Source organism: Herpailurus yagouaroundi, unplaced genomic scaffold (assembly GCF_014898765.1).
Source record: "Herpailurus yagouaroundi ecotype Mexico unplaced genomic scaffold, PumYag 182, whole genome shotgun sequence".
In the NCBI taxonomy this organism is placed as follows: domain Eukaryota; kingdom Metazoa; phylum Chordata; class Mammalia; order Carnivora; family Felidae; genus Herpailurus; species Herpailurus yagouaroundi.
Window position 1 is genome coordinate 22,243,969 of NW_024412413.1, and position 19,592 is coordinate 22,263,560.

Genomic DNA, 19,592 nt, shown 5'->3' on the forward strand with positions numbered 1-19,592 from the left:
TTACCTTGGTGTAGGGATAAATAGGTATTTGTTACATTTTTGAGGGGTTAGTTTCTTTTGTTTTAACTTTTTTAGGAGGCTCTCCTTTATCCCTTCCTAAATGCCATTTTCCTACTGCGTCTGCTAAGTCATTTTACCCACCTTATCTCTCTCATCAGTTTCATGGAGTAGCATCTATTGAAACAGATGGTGTATTAGGTTTTTCTTTTGCTCATGGAAACTGCCATCCACTTAAGTGTTTTTTTCTAATTCATTTTTCCTCTCTATTCAGTTACAAGAAGTAGTCATGTTTGTAAGTTTTAATTTTTCTCCTATCAAATGACGTTTTCTAAGTGGCAAATCAGTTTCCCCCCATCCTCTAAATTGCATAAGTGCAGGGATGTCCAAAGCTATATCTCCACTTCCTAGAAAAATGCTTGAAACAAGAGGCACTTTATAATATTTACTGAAGAAATCAGTCAATGCTGAAAGAATGAATAAAGTATGGGAAGAAGTATCCTCCTCTCCAATTAACCAGAACCTTATTAAGAGATGTCTGAAATTAATCAGAGTATCAGTTGCCTTCTACTTTGAAAGAGAAAATTAACTTCAGAAACCTAAACTGATATCATGTAATTATTTAATACAATTATAACAGTTTTCAGACTATATCCTGGAGCAAGCACATACTAACCTCAGTCTCCTAGGCCTTCTGTGGCTATATGATATACAGTCAGAACAGTTAAGAACATGTCAAAATTAAGTTAGTACTCTACACTGCCAGTATCACTATGCCATTGCAATATAGAGAGGACATTAGCCTTTAAATTTACTGCTGCAGGGGCACTTGGGTGGCTCAGTCGGTTAAGCATCCAACTTCAGCTCAGGGCATGATCTCGCAGTCTATGAGTTCGAGCCCCACATCGGGCTCTATGCTGACAACTCAGAGCCTGGAGCCTGCTTCAGATTCTGTGTCTCCTTCTCTCTCTGTCCTTCCCCGACTTGCTCTTTCTCTCTCTCTCTCTCTCTATCAAAAATAAATAAACATTAAAAAATTTTAAATTTACTGCCTCAAATTCTCTTTTACTAGGTATCAAACTGTCTCACTCCCTCACTACATTCCAGTCTGTGTCCACATGTCACCTTTTCAGAGGGGCATTCTCTGACAATTCTACCTAAAATAAGTAACTTTCCTCATCATCATTCTTTATTTCCTTTCCCTTCCTTATTTTTTCAATTTTTTCAACTAAATTTATTCAGGTATATCTGATCTATAATAAACTGCACAAACTTAAAGTGTATAGTTTGATGTATGGCAAGTGGACGTACCTTGAAACTATTACCACAATCAAGAAAATAAACACCTATCATCTCCAAAAATTTTCTGTTAATCCTTCCCATTCTTCTTTCTCCCATTGCCAGGTAGCCACTGATCGGTTCTCTATCACTAGAGATAATTTTTCATTCTCTAGAAATGTATATAAATGGAATCATACAGAATGTAGGTAGTCTTTTGGGGGAAGTCTGGTTTCTTTTACTCTGTAAAATTATTTAGACTTTCATCCATGTGTTACATTAATGAACTGTTCCATTCTATTGCTGAGTAATATTCTATTATATGAATATGCAACAATTCCTTTATTCACTTGTTTGTTGATGAACATTTAGACTGTTTTGAGTTGTTGGCTATTACAAATAAAGCTGCTAGGAACATTCCTGTACAAGTCTCTGTTTGGCATATGCTTTCATTTCTCTTGGGTAACTACCCAATAGTAGAATGACTGGGCCATATAGTAGATGTATGTTTGACTTTTCAAGAAATTATCAAACTATTTCCCAAAGAGGTGGTACCATTTTACATTCCCGCCAAAAGTGCCTGAGAGTCCCACTGATTCACATCATTGTCAACATTTGGTGTGGTCAGCCTTTTTAATTTTAGACATATTAATAAGTGTTTTCACTTGCATTTTCCTAATGTCTAATGATGTTGAGCATCTTTCCATGTGCTTATTTGACATCTGTATATCTTCTCTGGTAAAGAGTCTGTTCAAATCTTTTGCCCATTTAAAAAAACAACTTTTTATTAGTGAATTATTAGAGTTCTTTATACATTTGTGATATAGTCTGTTATCAGATATAATTTGCAAATATTTTTTCTTTAGTCCATAGTTTTGTCTTTTCATTCTCTTAATGTTGCCTTTCAAAGAGCAGAGTTTTAAAATTTTGATTAATTTTAATGATCATTTTCTCTTTCAGAATTGTGATTTTAGTGCCTAACCCAAGTTCAAAATTTTTCTTAATTTTTTTCCATATTGTTTCTTGTAGAAGTTTAATGGTTTTAGATTTTACATTTAGGCCTATGATACATTTTGAGCTAATTTTTATATACGCTGTGAGATATAGATTGAAATCCATTTTTTTGTGTATATAGAATTCCCAATTATTCCAACATCATTCATTAAAAAGTCTCTCCTTTCTCCACAGAATTACCCTTCACTTTCATCAAAAATCAATTGATTCTCTGTCAGTCTATTTCTAAACCATCTCTTCAGTTCCATTAGCCTATTTATCTGTCTTAACACTAACACCCCCACTGTCCTGATGAGCATGACCATGACTTTATGATAAGTAAAGTCAAGTAGTATACCTTCTCCTACTTTGTTCTTCTTCAAAGTTATTTTGGTTATTTTTGGTCCCTTGTGTTTCTATGTGAATTTTAGAACAAACTTGACAATTTACACATACACACATACAAAGCCTCCTGGGATTTTGACTGGGATTACATTAAATCTATAGATAAATTTAGGAAGAACAGACATGTTAACAATGTTGAGTCCTCTAATCCATGAATACAGTATATCTTTCCATTTATTTAGGTCTTATATGATTTCTTCCAGCAGTGCTTTGTAATTTTAAGTGTACAGGTCCAGAACATCTTTTGACAGATTTACTCCCTAAGATTTCAAGTTTTTGATGCTATGATAAATTATGATTTTTAAAATTTCAAGTTCTATGTGCTTATTGATAATATATACAAATACAGTTGATTTTTATATATTACATTCTGCACCCTTGAAAAACTCACTTATTCTGGTAGCATTTGTGTGGATCTCATAAGATTTTATACACAGATAATTATATCGTATATAATTATATCAGATAATTATATCATATTATATCATATATATCAACAGAAACTTCTTCCTTTCTAATCTAGATGCATTTTATTTCTTTTTCCAGTCTTATTGTGCTGGCTAGAAACTCCAGTACAATATTAGATGGAAGTGGTGATAGTGGACATCCTTGCCTTGTTTCCTGATCTTAGCAGGAAAGCATCAATCTTTCACAATTAAGTATGATGCTAGCTGTAGGTTTATAGATGCCTTTTATCGGGTTGGAAAAAATCCTTTCTAGTTTCCTGAGTTTTTATGAGGAATAGGTGTTGATTTTTGTCAAATGATCTTTTTTTCTGCTTTTTCTGCCTCTACTGAGATGATCATGTGGTTTTTCTTTACAAGTTAATATGGTGAGGTACATTGTTTTTTGTTTTTTTTTTTTTAACATTTATTTATTTTTGAGTCAGAGAGAGAGAGAGCATGAACAGGGGAAGGTCAGAGAAAGAGAGAGACACAGAATCTGAAACAGGCTCCAGGCTCTGAGCTGTTAGCACAGAGCCCAACGCACGGCTCAAACCCACGACCGTGAGATCATGACCTGAGCCGAAGTCGGATGCTTAACCGACTGAGCCACCCAGGCGCTCCTTGTTTTTTTAATGTTGAAAAAAAGACTTGTATTATTGAGATTAACTCAACTTGGTCATGTTTCATTATCTTTTATGTATTATTGAATATTATTTTCCAAGATTTTGTTAAGAATTTCTACCTCTATATCCATAAAAACATTGGTCTATAGTTTTCTTTTCTCAAGATGTCATTGTCTGACTTTGGTATCAGAGTAATTATGACCTCATAAAATGAATTGGAAAGTATTCTTTTCAGTTTTCTGGAAGAGTTTGTTTAGAATTGGTATTATTTCTTCCTTATACATTGAGTAGCATTCACCATTGAAGGCATTGATGAGGTTTAGAGTTTTCTTTCTGGAAGGTTTTAACTAGATTTATGGAAGGGGAAAGAGTTGATATCCTATTTTCAAATAATCCTAGAAAAGTATATATGTCAATAGACCAGGGAAAGCTATAATATCTATGAATAGAGAAGTATCACAAAATCTAGAAGTTAAAAAGAGAAAAATAGAATACAAAGGACTGTCACCAGACCAACAAAGATTCAAAAAAGAAAATGAAGAAACAATAATGTACATAAATGTAAATAGAAAATAAGATGGAATGATTAAAATTAAGCATGACTGTCATTATGCAAAATTGTACTTATCCATTAAAGTGCAAACCACTAGTTTTTTAAATTCCAGATTAAATAGTTTTTTAAATTCCAGTTTAAAATACAATTACAGTTATAAACTATTTATAACAGTCACATTTTAAAAGTTAAAAATAATGGATAGACACCAAAATCAAGATTCATAAGAGTAAAAATTGATAAATTGAACTTCTTCAAAATTAAAAATTTTAACTCTACAGGAAATTCTGTGAGGAAAATAAAAATATAGACTACAGACTAGGAGAAAATATTTGCAAATCAAAAATATAAGAAATGCCTCTAACTAGAATATATAAAGAACTTTCAAAACTCAGCAGTATAAAACCAACCAATCCAATTCAAAAATAGACAAGCGAAATTAGTCAGAGAAAGACAAATATCATATGACTTCACTCATATGAGGACTTTAAGAGACAAAACAGATGAACATAAGGAAAGGGAAACAAAAATAATATAAAAATAGGGAGGGGGATGAAACATAAGAGACTTTTAAATATGGAGAACAAACAGAGGGTTTCTGGAGGGATTGTGGGATGGGGGATGGGCTAAATGGGTAAGGGGCATTAAGGAATCTAATCCTAAAATCATTGTTGCACTATATGCTAACTAATTTGGATGTAAATTTTTTAAAAAATAGACAAAAGACATGCACATCTTACCAAAAAAGATATATAGATGGCAATAAGCACATAAAAATATGTTTAACCTTATTAGCCATGAGGAAAATGGAAATTAAAACCACAGTGTAGTATTACTATGCATCTATCAGAATAGCTAAAATTTTTAAAAAATAGTGATAACACTAATTCTGGTGAAATGTGAAGAAACTCAATCTTTTGTGCATTGCTGGTGGGAATATAAAATAATACAACCACTCTGGAAAATAATATGACAATTTATTATAAAACTAAACATGTACTTACCATATGAGCAAGTAATTGCACTCTTGAATATTTATCCCAGAGCAATGAAAACTTATGTTCATACAAAAACTTGTACACAATGTTTATAAGAGCTTTATTTGTAACAACTAAGAAGTAGAAACAACCCAAAGCCCATCAATGGGTGAGTCATTAAGCAAACTGTGGTATATTCGTATCATGGAATAGTACTCTGAAACAAAAAGGAATGAGCTATTGATACACAGAATAACTTGTATGGATTTCAAGAAAATTATGCTGAATGAAAAAAAGCCAGTCCTGGGATGCCTGGGTGGCTCAGTCCTTTAAGCCTCTGGCTTTAGCTCAGGTCATGATCTTGCAGTTCAGGAGTTCAAGCCCCACGTTGGGCTCTGGGTTGACAGCTCAGAGCCTGGAGCCTGCTTCAGATTCTGTGTCTCCCTCTCTCTCTGCCCCTCCTCCATTTGTTCTCTCTCTCTCTCTCTCTCTCTCTCTCTCTCTCTCTCAAAAATAAATAAAACATAAAAAAAAGAAAAAAAAAGCCAGTCCCAAAGTTTCCATACTATATGATTCTATGTATATAACATTCTTGAAATGACAAATTGATAGAGATGGAGAACAGATTGGTAGTTGCGAGAGGTGAAGGAGTGGGAGAGAGAGAGAGACAGCTATGGCCATAAAAGGATAGCAGGAAGGATCCTTATGATGGCACTGTCTTTATCTTGACTGTGGTGGTGGTCACACAATTTATGTGTGATAAAATTGTGTGGAACTAAACACATACACACACACACACACACACACACACACACACACACACACAAATGAGTGCATGTAAAACTGGTGAAATCCAAATAATATCAATGCATTTTATCAATGCCAATTGCCTGTTTGTGATATTGTACTATAGTTGTAAAAGATATTAAGATTGGGGAAAATCAAATGAACCCTATACAGAATCTTTCTTTGTTTTTTAAGTTTATTTAGAGAGAGAGAGAGGCAGACAGGCAGACAGACAGACAGCATGCACATGAGTGGGGAAGGGTCAGAGAGAGAATCCCAAGCAGTCTCCATGTCCCAATGCGGGATTCGAACCTGTGAACCGTGAGATCATGACCTGAGCAAAGGTCGGACACTTAACTGACTGAGCCGCCCAGGTGCTTCCAGAATCTCTCTTTCTTATTACTTTTCATAACTACTAGTGAATCTATGATTATCTCAAAATAAAGTTTTAAAAAAGACAATGGAGGGGTGGGTCTAGAGATATCAAAGAACTGAAAAAAGGATGGGGTATCCACCTTATGGACTATTATGTAGATATTTACAAGAATAAATTAGAGCTTATCATTTACTTATTAGAATTTCCATAAGGCTTTGTTGAATGAAAAAAGTAAGGTTCAGAAAAGCAAGGGTAATATGATTCTAATTTTATGAAACAATATCTGCAAATGTGTGTGTATTTGTACGTATGTACAAGGGTTTTTTTTAAGTTTATTTATTTTGAAAGAGAGAGAAAGCACAAGTTGGAGAGGGGCAGAGAGAGAAGAGAGAGCAAGAATCCCAAGCAGGCTCCATACACCAGTGCAGAGCCTGATGAGGGGTTCAATGAGGGTCTCGATGAGGGGCTGGAACTCATAAGCCCAAACAGTGAGATCGTGACCTGAGCCAAAGTCAGACGCTTAACCAACTGAGCCGCTCAGGTAGCCCAGTAGATTTTCTTGAATAAGTATTTTTTCGTCCTCTGTATGTTCTTAGAACAATTCACAGATATTGCTTATTATACAATTTCACCAGTTATGTCCATTTTGCTGGGGAACAGGTCCACGGAGCTCTTCACATTGAGAATCTGAAAGTAGTACCTCCAGATTATTTTTTTAAAAACACTGTGCCACCTTTTGGGATGAGCACTGGGTGTTGTATGGAAACCAATTTGACAATAAATATCATATATTGAAAATAAAATAAAATAAAAAGACTGTGCAAAGGAAATTCCTGCTTTTATCACATTCTCTGAGTTTCAGTTTCCTTATCTGAAACGGGGCTAATAATCCATATCACACTACCTAGGACATAGTATCTCTGAATAACTATTAATTTATTTTTCCCTCCATTTATCTCACTTTGGGGACTTAGAGAAGTTCTATTGAATAAAGGTAATGTGTTGTTATGCTTGAAGAATTTTAAGACTCCAAGAAAGTATTTCAAGTAATACTTGAGGTAAGAAATACACTTAACCACTACATAAAATTGATCTTTAGACTTGAACCAAGGTTCTTTCAGAAGTTTGGCTCATGAGAAAATAACCAAACCACAAACAATACGACTCAAGATCTCTTTTTTCTTCCTCTCTCCCTCACCTCCTCACCCTACCCAACTCTCTCCCAACTCTCTTCCCTCCTGCATTATAGCTTTTCACCAACATATGAGAATTACTGAGTAGAAACTGAATGACTGAATAAAGAATAAAATACAGTCTATACAAAGATTTGTAATGTGATCAGTTACCAGTATTCTCTCCAAGCTTTATTTGTTTTTAAATTGAAGCATAGTGACACACAGAGTTACATTTATTTCAGGTGTACATGTATTTCAGCTATTTGACAACTCTATAAGTTATGCTATGCTCAGAAATGTAGCTACCATCTGTCACCATACAATACTATTCCAGTACCATTGACTATATTCCCTATGCTGTAACAAAAGCCTGTATCTCCCATGCTCCTTCACCCATTTTGCCCATCCCGCCAGCCCCTCCCCTCTGACAACATCAGTTTGTTCTCTGTATTTATGGGTCTGTTTCTGCTTTTTTTGTTTATTTGTTTTGATTTTTAAATTCCACATATAAGTGAAATCCTATACTATTTGACTTTCTCAGGTTTATTTCACTTAGCATAATACCCTCTAGGTCAATCCATGTTGTCACAAATGGCAAGATCTCATTCCTCTTTATGGCTGAGTAATATTCAATTGCATATATATATATATATATATATATATATATATGCGACATCTTCTTTATCCATTCTTCTGTCTGTTGACACTGGGGTTGCTTCCATATCTTGGCTATTGTAAATAATGCTGCAGTCAACATAGTGGTGCACATATCTTTTTGAATTAGTGTTTTTGTTTTCTTTGGGTACATATCCAGTAGAGGAATTACTGGATCATATGGTAATTCTATTTTTAATTTTTTGAGGAATCTCTACACTGTTTTTCACAGTGGCTATACCAACTTACATTCCCACCAACAGTGTATGAGTGTTCTTTTCCTCCACATCCTTGCCAACACTTGTGTTTTTTTTATTTTTTTTTACATTTATTCATTTTTGAGAGACAGAGAGAGACAGAGTACAAGCGGGGGAGGGGCAGAGAGAGAGGGAGACACAGAATCTGAAGCAGGCTCCAGGCTCCCAGCTATCAGCACGGAGCCTGATGCAGGCTCAAACTCACAAACCGCGAGATCATGACCTGAGCCAAAGTCGGATGCACAACCGACTGAGCCATCCAGGCGCCCCTCCTTGCCAACACTTGTTATTTCTTGTCTTTTGATACTAGCCATTCTGACAGGTGTGAGGTGATATCTCATTGTAGTTTTGATTTACATTTTCCTGATGGTTAGTGATGTGAAGCATCTTTTTATGTGCCTGTGACCATCTGTATGTCTTCTTTGGGAAAATATCTGTTCAGATTCTCTGCATATTTTTAAACAGATTTTTTTTTTTTAGTGTCGAATTGTTTTAAGTTCTTTATATATTTTGTATATTATCCCCTTATTGGATATATCACTTGCAAATACCTTCTCTCACTGCCTAGGTTGTCTTTTTGTTTTGTGTATGGTTTCCTTTACTGTGCAAAATCTTTTTATTTTGGTGTAGTCGCAATACTTTGTTTTAGTTTCACTTCCCTAATGAGACATATCTAGAAAAATATTACTAAGGTGAATGCCAAAGAGATTACTATGTTTTATTCTAGGAGTTTTATGGTTTCATGTCTCACACTTAGGTCTTTAATCCATTTTGAGTTTATTTTTGTGTATGGTATAAGTAATGCAGTTTCATTCTTTTGCACCTAGTGTCTAGTTTTCCCAGAACCCATTTGTTGAAGAGACTGTCTTTTCCCCATTGTATATTCTTGCCTTCTTTGTTGTGGATTAATTGACAATATAATTGTGACTTTATTTCTGAGCTTTCTATCTGTTCCATGATCTGTGGCTATTATTGTGCCAGTACTGTTTTGATTATTATGGTTTTGTAACATATCTTGAAATCTAGGATTGTGATACTTCCAGCTTTGTTCTTCTTTCTCAAGACTGCTTTGGCTATTCAGGTGTTTTGTGGCTCCATACATATTTTTGTATTATTTGTTCTAGTTCTGTGAAAAATGTCATTAGTCTTTTGATAGGGATTACATTAAATCTATAGATTGCTTTGGATAGTGTGGACCTTTTAACAATATTAATTCTTCCAACCCATGAACATGGAATATCTTTACATTTGTTTGTGTCATCTTCAATTTCTTTCATCTATGTTTTATAGTTTTCAAAGTGTAGATCTTTTACTTCCTTGGTTAACTTTATTCCTAGATATTTTATTCTTTTTGGTGCAATTGTAAATGGAATTGCTTTCTTAATTTCTCTTTCTGCTACTTTGTTATTAGTGTATAGAAATGCTACCAATTTCTGGGTATTAATTTTTTATCATGCAACTTTACTGAATTCATTTATTACTACTAATAGTTTTTTGGTGGAATTGTTAAGGTTTTTCTATGTATAATATCAATGTCATCTGCAAATAATGACAGTTTTACTTCTTCCTTACCAATTTGGATGCCTTTGTTTCTTTTCTTTCTGACTGATGTGACTATGACTTTCAGTACTGGGTTAAATAAAGTGGCGAGAGTGGACATCCTGGTCTTGTTCCTGATCTTAGGGGAAACGCTCTCAGTTTTTCACAATTGAGTATGACTTTAGCTGTGGGTTTGTCATACATGGCCTTTATTATGATGAAGTGTGTTCCCTCTAACCCCATTTTGTTGAGAGTTTTTAAGAACAGACATTGTATTTTGTCAAATGGTTTTTCTGCATCTATTGAGATGATCATATGATTTTTATTCTTAATTTCATTAATGGGGTATATCATGTTGATTGGTTTATGGATATTGAACCATCCTTGTGTCCTCAGAATAAATCCCACTTGATTGTGGTGAATGATCCTTTTAATATATTGTTGAATTCACTTAGCTGATGTTTTGTTGAGGGTTAGTGCATCTATATTCATCAAGGATATTGGCCTGTATGCAAGCAAGTTATGCTTTGGTACAGAAGTCTGGACCTTGAAGTAACTCTCGCATCTCTCTCTCTCTCTCTCTCTCTCTCTCTCTCTCTCTCTAGAAATGAAAACCCTATGAAAGCCATTTCCAATGTCATTGATTTGTTTATTTAACAGAACTGATTTAATGCCTAGGTTGTGTGTGTGTGGCACTCTTCTAGGTTCTTGGTCCCTGGGATTAAGAAATGAGATAGGATTTGAGGAGCTGGCCAATAAATATTTGCCTTACTAAGCCAAAACATTATTATATTCGCACGATCTTTGTGTAGTTTGTCTACTTGCTCATAATTCAAAATGATCAGGAGAAACCATGTGACCATGGTCACCATGTGACCCTGGGAAAGGCTGTAATTCTTATTTGCCTTTAATTCCACCTCATACCAGTTTTTGAGATGGCGAAAGACAAATAGTGTCTTGTTTTCAACTTCTCATACAGGTAATGTTGAGCAGCCAAAATCCCCTAAAATTGATTCCCAAACTGCAACAAACTTTTTGACCTTAAAAGATCTAGAACCAATCAGAAATAAACTATAATCAAGTAAAAAAGAGAAAGAGGATGTTAAAAATCCAGACCTAAAAATTCTATTTAAAAACCTATCATCTTGGGGTACCTGGGTGGCTCAGTTGGTTAAATATTCAGCTCTTAATTTCGGCTCAGGTCATAATAATCAGGGTCATGAGATTGAGCCCCATGCTGGGCTCTGCAGTAAGTGTGGAGCCTGCTTAAAATTCTCTCTCTCTTTCTCTGTAAAATAAATAAAATGAAAAAAAATTTTAAATAAAATCCTATTATTTTTTAAGTAAAGAATTCAGGGAGCACCTGAGTGGCTCAGTCAGTTGAGCATCTGACTTTGGCTTGTGTCACAATCTCACAGTTTGTGAGTTCGAGCCCCATCTAGGGCTGTGTGCTGACAGCTCAGAACCTGGAGCCTGCTTTGGATTCTGTGTCTCCATCTCTTTCTGCCCCTCCCCTGCTTGCTCACTCTCTCTCTCTCTCTCAAAAATAAATAAACATTAAAAAATTAAAAAAAAAAAAGAATTCAGAGACTTGGGATAGAATTTTTAAATGAAATTTTAAATCTGAAACTAGAATTTTATGTAGTTTGGATTATGACATAAAAATTATATTATTTGGTTTAGCAGGTGCATACTGAGTCCTTACTTCAAGCACTATTAGCGAGACATAGCTCTACATTGAGAAATAAGTCTTGTACAAAATAACTACAATATTACACAGAAAATATTTGTTCTAATAGAGGATTTAATAATGCCACTTAAAACAGATAAATAAGAGAGTTATTCCTGTTAGGAGGGATTATAAAAGATTTCAGAAAGGAAATGTTATCTGATTCAAAACCAATGAACGGGAAAAAATGTAGGGACATAACAAAACCAACCCAAGTATGTTACAGGCTGCCTTTAGAGACCAGCCAGTGATCCTACCTGACTGGAGTACTGGAGAAAAGTAAATAAATGCAGATGATTTGTAGTAGATTGTGGAGATCCCCAAATGTTATCATAGGAGCTGTGAGTTTATTTTGAAGCCCACTGAAAACCATGGGGGGGTTTTGAAACAAAGCATAATAACTAAAACTGTCTTAGAGAGATTAGTCTGACACCCATGTATAAAATAGATTTTAAAATATCAGAGATAGAAGACCAACATAGAGGCTTTTGTTTTATTTTATATTTTAAGTTTATTTACTTATTTTGAGAGAAAGAGACAGCAGGGGAAAGGGAGAAAGAGAGGGAGATGGAGAGAATCCCAAGCAGGCTCCATTCTGTCAATACAGAGCCCAACATGGGGCTCAAACTCATGAACTGTGAGATCATGACCTGAGCTGAAGTCAAGAGTCAGTCCCTTAACCACTAAGCCATGAAGGCACCCCTTGATGCTATTGTTACATTAGGCCACATGGGCCTAAACTAAGATAACAGAATCAGAGTAGATGGCAGTTCCATAAACATGAAACAGGAAATAGAATCCAGGGAATGGATGCAAGAGACAGTGGTGAGGGGTAACTAGAACTCGAGAATGCCTGTCAGCAGTGAAAGAGGGAGTACAAGATGTTTTGAAGTTTGATGTCTATGTGCCAGGGAAGCTGACAATGTTCTTAAAAAAAGAAAGATAAGGTTTAGGGAAAGAAGAAAAATAATGCTTAATTTATTAAATAAATATTTATTGAGCACTTATTATGTGCCAGACACTGTTTCTGGGGAGATGAGAATTATGTTTGATTTTTAAAACATTTTATGTAGAAAAGGCACTGTTCCCAGTCTGAGTAACCCAAAAGGCAGAGCTGGAGCCAGTGAGTAGGCGCCAGGTAGGAAGTAAAAACTCTAATAAGTGGAGGCTTCCTGATAAGTAGTAAGAGCTCTGTTCCAGGCAGTATTCAAGCATAAATTGGATGATAATCTTCCGGGCACTCTGTGACAAGGGATTTCTGCCTTAAGAGAGGTTATATACTAACCCTTCCACAAGTTCTCTCCCAGTCTTAAGTAAGAACATATATTCTTTCCTATGATCTGGTCCTGTGGGTTCTATTATTAATCTCTGGTTTCTTGTAATTATTAAATAAATTACTCAATCTGTCTGCCATTCAGTAAAACTCACACATTCGCATCTGTTATTCTTGAATTATTTTTGGTTAGGGCTCTTCTTCTTTATTAAAAATCTCTACCCAGTAATGTTAACTTTATAGCTAATTTAGAATGCTAACCCTGGTAGACTGGGTTATAAATATCAGAGGGGAAAGGGATTTCTTGTGCCTAATAATATTTTTGTTTGGAATAAGCCCTGCAAATGAGAAATGAATTATCTTGACTTCAAGATTGCGATGCAGTTTCTGTATTTTGCAGTAATTCAGAAAGGAAAAAAAAATATCTCACAGAGGTTCATTTTGATACAGCATGTTAAAGAAAGAGAATAATTATTCTCAAAACCCTGTAAAGCTTTACATCAGAAGCATTTATCTGTGTTGCATTTAGAAAAGAAGAAAGGAAAGAGAAGAAAAGGAGAGGAAAAAAGAAACCTGTAGTGAGCTCCTCTATAAGCTATAGTTAAAGCTTTACATTTCCTGGTGTCTTTTGAAACGTAAAATTCCACAACAAATAGCCCTGTAACGTATAACCAGTATGAAGATTCAATTGAGATTTAAGCACTTTGGTTTGCTTTTGAATCTTGCTATTTTCTGCATTTGTTTTGACTGCTCTCATCATTCAGGATTGACGCTTGGATGGGTGTGTAGGAGGAAGCAGCAGCAGCAGGCTTACAGCTTGCAGACAAAAAAAAATCTGCCTTATCTGATGGCTATTATTGAAAATGCGAGGTGTAGCCTGGGCTGGGTAATGAAGGGGAGCGAGCGAGGGGGAGCAGGGAGCATGGAGCTGCATACTGATGAGTGTAGGAGTACTTGATAAAAAGAATTCTGGCTGCTGGCCGTGCATTGCTCATTGTGGAGTACTCCAACAATCACATAGAACGCAGACCAGCCTAAGCTGACAGCTTGATATGCCTTCTTCTGCTGCCTGGTTTTGGGGGCTGTATGACGTACTGGTCGGTAGTAAAGATTAATATGTAAGAAATGTGGAGCTAGGATCAAGTCATACTCCACAGCCTGCCTGGCAAACTATGTTTTACTTCTGACTTTGCTCTCTCGCTGAGAACATTAATCTGTCAAGCTGGCGGGCTCCTTTGATAGCAACTTTCCCAGGAGCATGATGTGGCAATGCCACCTCTCAGCCCAGGACTACCGCTATTACCCAGTGGACGGCTACTCCCTGCTTAAACGCTTCCCTCTTCATCCTCTTACAGGACCCAGATGCCCCGTCCAAACAGTGGGACAATGGTTGGAAAGCATTGGGCTACCTCAGTACGAGAACCACCTGATGGCTAATGGATTTGACAATGTACAGTTTATGGTAAGACGCTCTCTGTGTCCATGGAGCTGCCTTTTGTCTGTCTTTGCTTCTTATGTGTCTTACACGGCTCAGAGGCAGCCTGATTTGCACCAAAACCGGTCAATTTATATATGTAACTGCATCAGAAAATTGGATGCCCTTAGGACTGAACTTACTGTGTACATATAGACACTTGCTGAAAAATGAGATCTACGGGCATCCATATACATATGTATTATATGAATGAACCGGTGAGAGTACTATTTATAGGCAGTGAAAGAAGATTAACATTTATATTCTCCCTGTCATTCTTTGTGTGCTTTTTATAAATTTGTAATCTCAGAATACCCAGTTAGATCATAGTACTCTTCGGTCAATTCTAGATTCCTAAAACATATTTTTTTTCATTTGAGCATCAGCATTTAATGATTAATTTGACAATCTGTTATGTTTACGGTGTGAAGATTATTTTTTTTTTCTGATAATTGTTCGATAAGCAGTTTAAATTGTGTGGATGACCTTTAATTTGTTAGCAAACTGCTTCAGATGGTCAATTATGGAGAACATTCACTTACTTACATATGCTGATTGAAGAGCACTGAAGTGTTTTTTATTACTTTAGGTAAAAAACAAACACTTCCGTCAATTACCTGTCTTTTTAGAAAGAGAGGCTGATGGACCAAATACATTCATATACTTATAAATACTAGTCTGCATGCAGTCTAAACCCGGTGTGTGCAAACTTCTCACTGTGATGAATATAGGCGAGGAAGGAGGGTGGGGAGATGTGCGGACCCATAATACAGCTTTCTAATCATTCATATATCTCCCCCAGTGCTCATCAGTTTCCCTTGTTAAGCTACGTCACAGTCCTTATTACCTTTCCTTGCTTTTAAGTTCCCATCACATATATTACTAATCCCTAAATTTAGAGACAGCTACATAATATAAGCATATAGCACACAAATGGCTTGAAGAAATAATTAATAGCTATTTCTAAATAAAATGCTGGGGCTGACATCTGAAGCTTATTCATAGGAGAACTGGTAACAGAATATGACAGCTAGTTATGTTTTTTTTTAATTTCCATTTGAGATGACTTTTCTCTGAGCTTAACTTGACTATTATAGATTTAAAAATTGGTCAAATTGTTAAACTTCTGCCTCTTTTCCAAAAAAAGTGTATCCTCCGTGAGCTTTTTTAAAAAGCTACATAAATGTAAGAAGATGTATGAGCTCGAAGTAATTGTATACACAGAACTCTTTATGAACCTGTTTTTTATAATAGGATATGCAGCTACTGTTATTTTTCTCATGTTAAAGAGAACTGTCACTGATTAGACTGACAAGATATTGTGGGTATTGAAACAGGAAAAAAAGTGAAATGTCTTCAGTTGCTATGACAGTCTTAGGACACTGAGAAGATTTAGGACAGGCTTAGGACACTAAACAGAGAATACTAAGCATTTGGGGAACTATCAAACAGGATGGAGATCTTTTCATCGTTATTTATATTTACTGTACATTTTGATGTCTTTATTCTTTCTCTCTGACTCTACCTGTGATAAGACTTTCTCATTCCCATTCTTCATACTCTTGTCCAAATTTATTCTGATCCCATGAGAAGTTAGGTCTTTGGATTCTGGCTACTTCCAAATATTTTAATTCAGCATAATTTTCCTCTGAATGTTAAACACATTTGAGCAAATATAACCCCTTTTTGAAAGCCTAAAACTGAAAGGTTAATTAAACAAGTTTCAAATAAGCATTTGGAGGTCTTAAAACAACGTTCAGGAATGAATTATGTATAAGCATTCCAAAGTGTATCTGGGAGGCAAAAATCCTGGGTATATGTGACAAAACCAAGGTTTGAGCTTCTCCATAGATTATTGTCTTTATTTTTTCAATTCTAAGTTTTATATATAATTTTCCAGAAAATTAGAAAACAGTTAATGCAAATAAGTCAAATACTTCTTCATGAGACAATTAATTAAAAAAATTAAAACTTTGATCATTTAGAGGAGTTAATTATGAAAATTGAGCAAATCATAAAATGGTGTCATCAATTGTTGCTTTATCTGCTGCTATACACTATTTACTACTAGTGTCATAAAAAATCAGTTTCTACATTTACAAAATGTATTGATTGATTTCCATAATCAAACTTATTTAATTATGAATTTAGTTAAGTATACCAATATAATCAGCACACTTTAAGAAACAGATTTCATTAATGGGGTGAAAAATTTGTTAGACCTGTTTAGTCTCCACTCAGTATCATATTCTAGCTTTTATTTTTCTTGAAGCACATTCTGACCTGCATTTATTCATCCTGTTGCCTAAGCAACAAGCACCACACTCCCATTAACTGTGATGTAGTGCAGGTCTTATTAGCTTTTTAGAACAAGACAGTAGAGACATCAAAAGGGTATAATTAATGTTGCTTGAAACTTCATTGTACATCCACGCGTAGTTATACTTTATTTAGGAAACATTCTCAAGAGTTATTTTTTTTATTTAATCAATATTCCATTATTGAATGTTTTCTATATAAGTGACTTCCAAAGTATTTATTGAAAGCTTAAATATTTTTTACCAACTCTGTTCTACATACTCTCACACGTAAATACAATATATGGACAATTTATCCACATGGCTATGATTAACTGTAATAAAGATTTCTTATACCAATTCCTAGACATAGTTAGAAAAAGCAGGACTCCCATTTATTTTTGTATCTCTATCAATTATTGCTTCTCCTTTGGGCCCTTAATGCTTATCCATGATTTTATTGATGCATGAATTTTTTTTCAGTGCCTAAAATCAAAATACCAAACTTTTTCTTTATGTACCTGGTCCTGCTTTGCTGCCATTTGTGCACATAGTTTTGACTTTCTTGTATCCTTAAATATATAAAATAAATTGAAATTGATCCAATTAAATAACTACAAAACTACAAAGTCCCTAAGACTTTGGAAGAGTCAGATCTATGTTGCACTCAAAAGCCCCTTTAACAAAGAATTTTTCATCTGAAGACTTATCCAAGCCCCACTTACCTGCTCATCCCCTCTGAAGTCATACATCATCAGCTCCCCCCTTGTAAGACACATGCTGTTCACTAGCCTCTGGGAATGCTGCCGGGGCCCTAAAATATATGTGTTTCAACGTTACTTTTTATTTTAAACCAAGGAGTTTTGATATGAAGTGTTTAATGTACAAAATGTGTATGCTTATTTACTTCCTTATTGTGCAAGTTTCTATCATCCTCTCCTTTTTCCAAGTCTGATGACTGCTTGCTAAATTTTAAGACTCAAACTATCTATTCTTATCTTGATGACTGCTCATTTGTACTCTCCTCCCCCCATCCTCTACAGCTATTTCCTCTCCTTTCCCTCTTTCTTTTATCCTCAAAGGTCCAACTCAATCCCTGCCTTGTTTATGTAGCTTTCCTTAATGACGCTAGTCCTTTGGAGCCTCTCATTTCTCTGAACTCATGTAGTGGTTGTATTCAGTATGAAAAATTACATTTGGCATGCCATTATTCACTCTCTAGAATTGTAAGTTTTCACTTGTATATATCTTCTCTCTCCCACTAGACTAGAAACTCTTCAAGTCCATGTTCTGTGTGTTCAATTGCCTTGCCTTTATCACAAGTCCTACCATAATGCTGTGTATATAGACAACATCCCATGACAACTAGATACACAGCAGACTGTTGTAGATGGATCGCCAGCCTCTTGTTTAAACTGGAAGCCTTGTTTTACCAATGGAACATGAAGTTTTAGCCTCCTTCATTCATTCATTCATTCATTCATTCATTCATTCATGCAACAAACTCTTAAACATCTTGTATGTGCTAGGAACAGTGTTAATTCCTGGGAATGTAACCATGAACAATACATGCTTCTTGACCTCTATTAGGATACAATATTGCTCTCAGACCTACATATCATTTGCATGCACGTTAGACACTCATTCCGTCATGTGCTCACACACACACATACACTCTATCACAGGGATCTTGCCCTCATTCTTTTATATAGTCACCATCCTTCAGCACATTACTTACTAACAATTGCTTTTCCAGCAATAAATTACAGTAGGCAATGGAAGAAATAAAATTTCTCATAGCAGGGGGTAAAGAAAGATAAAGATACTGATAACAACAAAACACTGACAGTGTTATGGTAGATTTATGGTCCAAAAACTGAATCAAGAAGTTTATATTATTGGAGGAGGACTGACTCATATCCTCACCAGGATAACTAGCTAGTAGTTATATTTGTAAACTCTAATCAGAAAAAGGGAAAAAATGAAATTATGCCAACTCATTTTTTTTAACACTTCCTATGTTTCTAGCAGTTGCCATCTAGGTTGGCTTAGGATGCTTTGACCATTATTAAAATGTCCAAAATGCAGCCCTTACAGAGTAAAAAATAAAAATAATTCCAGAAGCCCCATGTGGTTTGGCATTTTTGTACACTTGGGTGAGTAACATTCATAAAGGACTTCCTGAAGGTCAGCATGAGTAGTGCCTATTAGAAACTGAAGTAAAGCCACAGAGCTCTTGGAAGTCATCCATTTGGACAAAAGATTTAAGAAAGAGTCATCTTATAAGTATGTAGTTGAAATTTCCTTTTCCATTTTGTGGTGCATTTTATATGCTAATGCGCTTACTTCTCTTTTCCTCTTTTACATAACTTTTCTGTAGTAAGAGCACCATTTGCAGTTGACCTGACAAAATGACCTTTTATGTGTCTTAGCAGCATTATGATCCAAGAAAGAAGTTAAACTTGTGAAGCAGAAAAATAAATTGTCCCTAAAGGCCAAGACTAATAACCCCCAGGATGATTTCTTGTTTCAAATATTTCTTAAGAAAATTTTATAAAGTTACTGATATTTCAAGGTCCAAGAGAAAAATACCTGCCACACTCTCCACTTCATCCTGTTTCTGCAACAGTCTAGGCTATGAAGTGGGTGGCTTTATGGTGAATGTGCAGCTATAATTTTACAAACTCAGTCCAGTAGTTACACATCCACTTCTGCAAAATAAAAAAAAAAAATTATTCTTTTTTCAACTACAGGCATTTA

At 35.2% G+C, this 19,592-nt stretch overlaps 1 protein-coding gene across 11 annotated transcripts in view; it reads left to right on the forward strand.

The window, feature by feature from the left end:
* ANKS1B (ankyrin repeat and sterile alpha motif domain containing 1B) overlaps positions 1–19,592 on the forward strand; it is a 909,382-nt gene that overhangs the window by 509,421 nt on the left and 380,369 nt on the right. For 8 of the 11 annotated variants that reach the window (XM_040491122.1, XM_040491120.1, XM_040491121.1 and 5 more), the window contains one exon: positions 14,417–14,523. In XM_040491122.1, coding sequence (XP_040347056.1) covers positions 14,417–14,523 — 107 coding nt within the window. Of the gene's footprint in view, positions 1–14,185; positions 14,524–19,592 lie in introns of those variants that run through there. The other 3 variants (XM_040491127.1, XM_040491128.1, XM_040491129.1) reach the window with 1 other exon arrangement.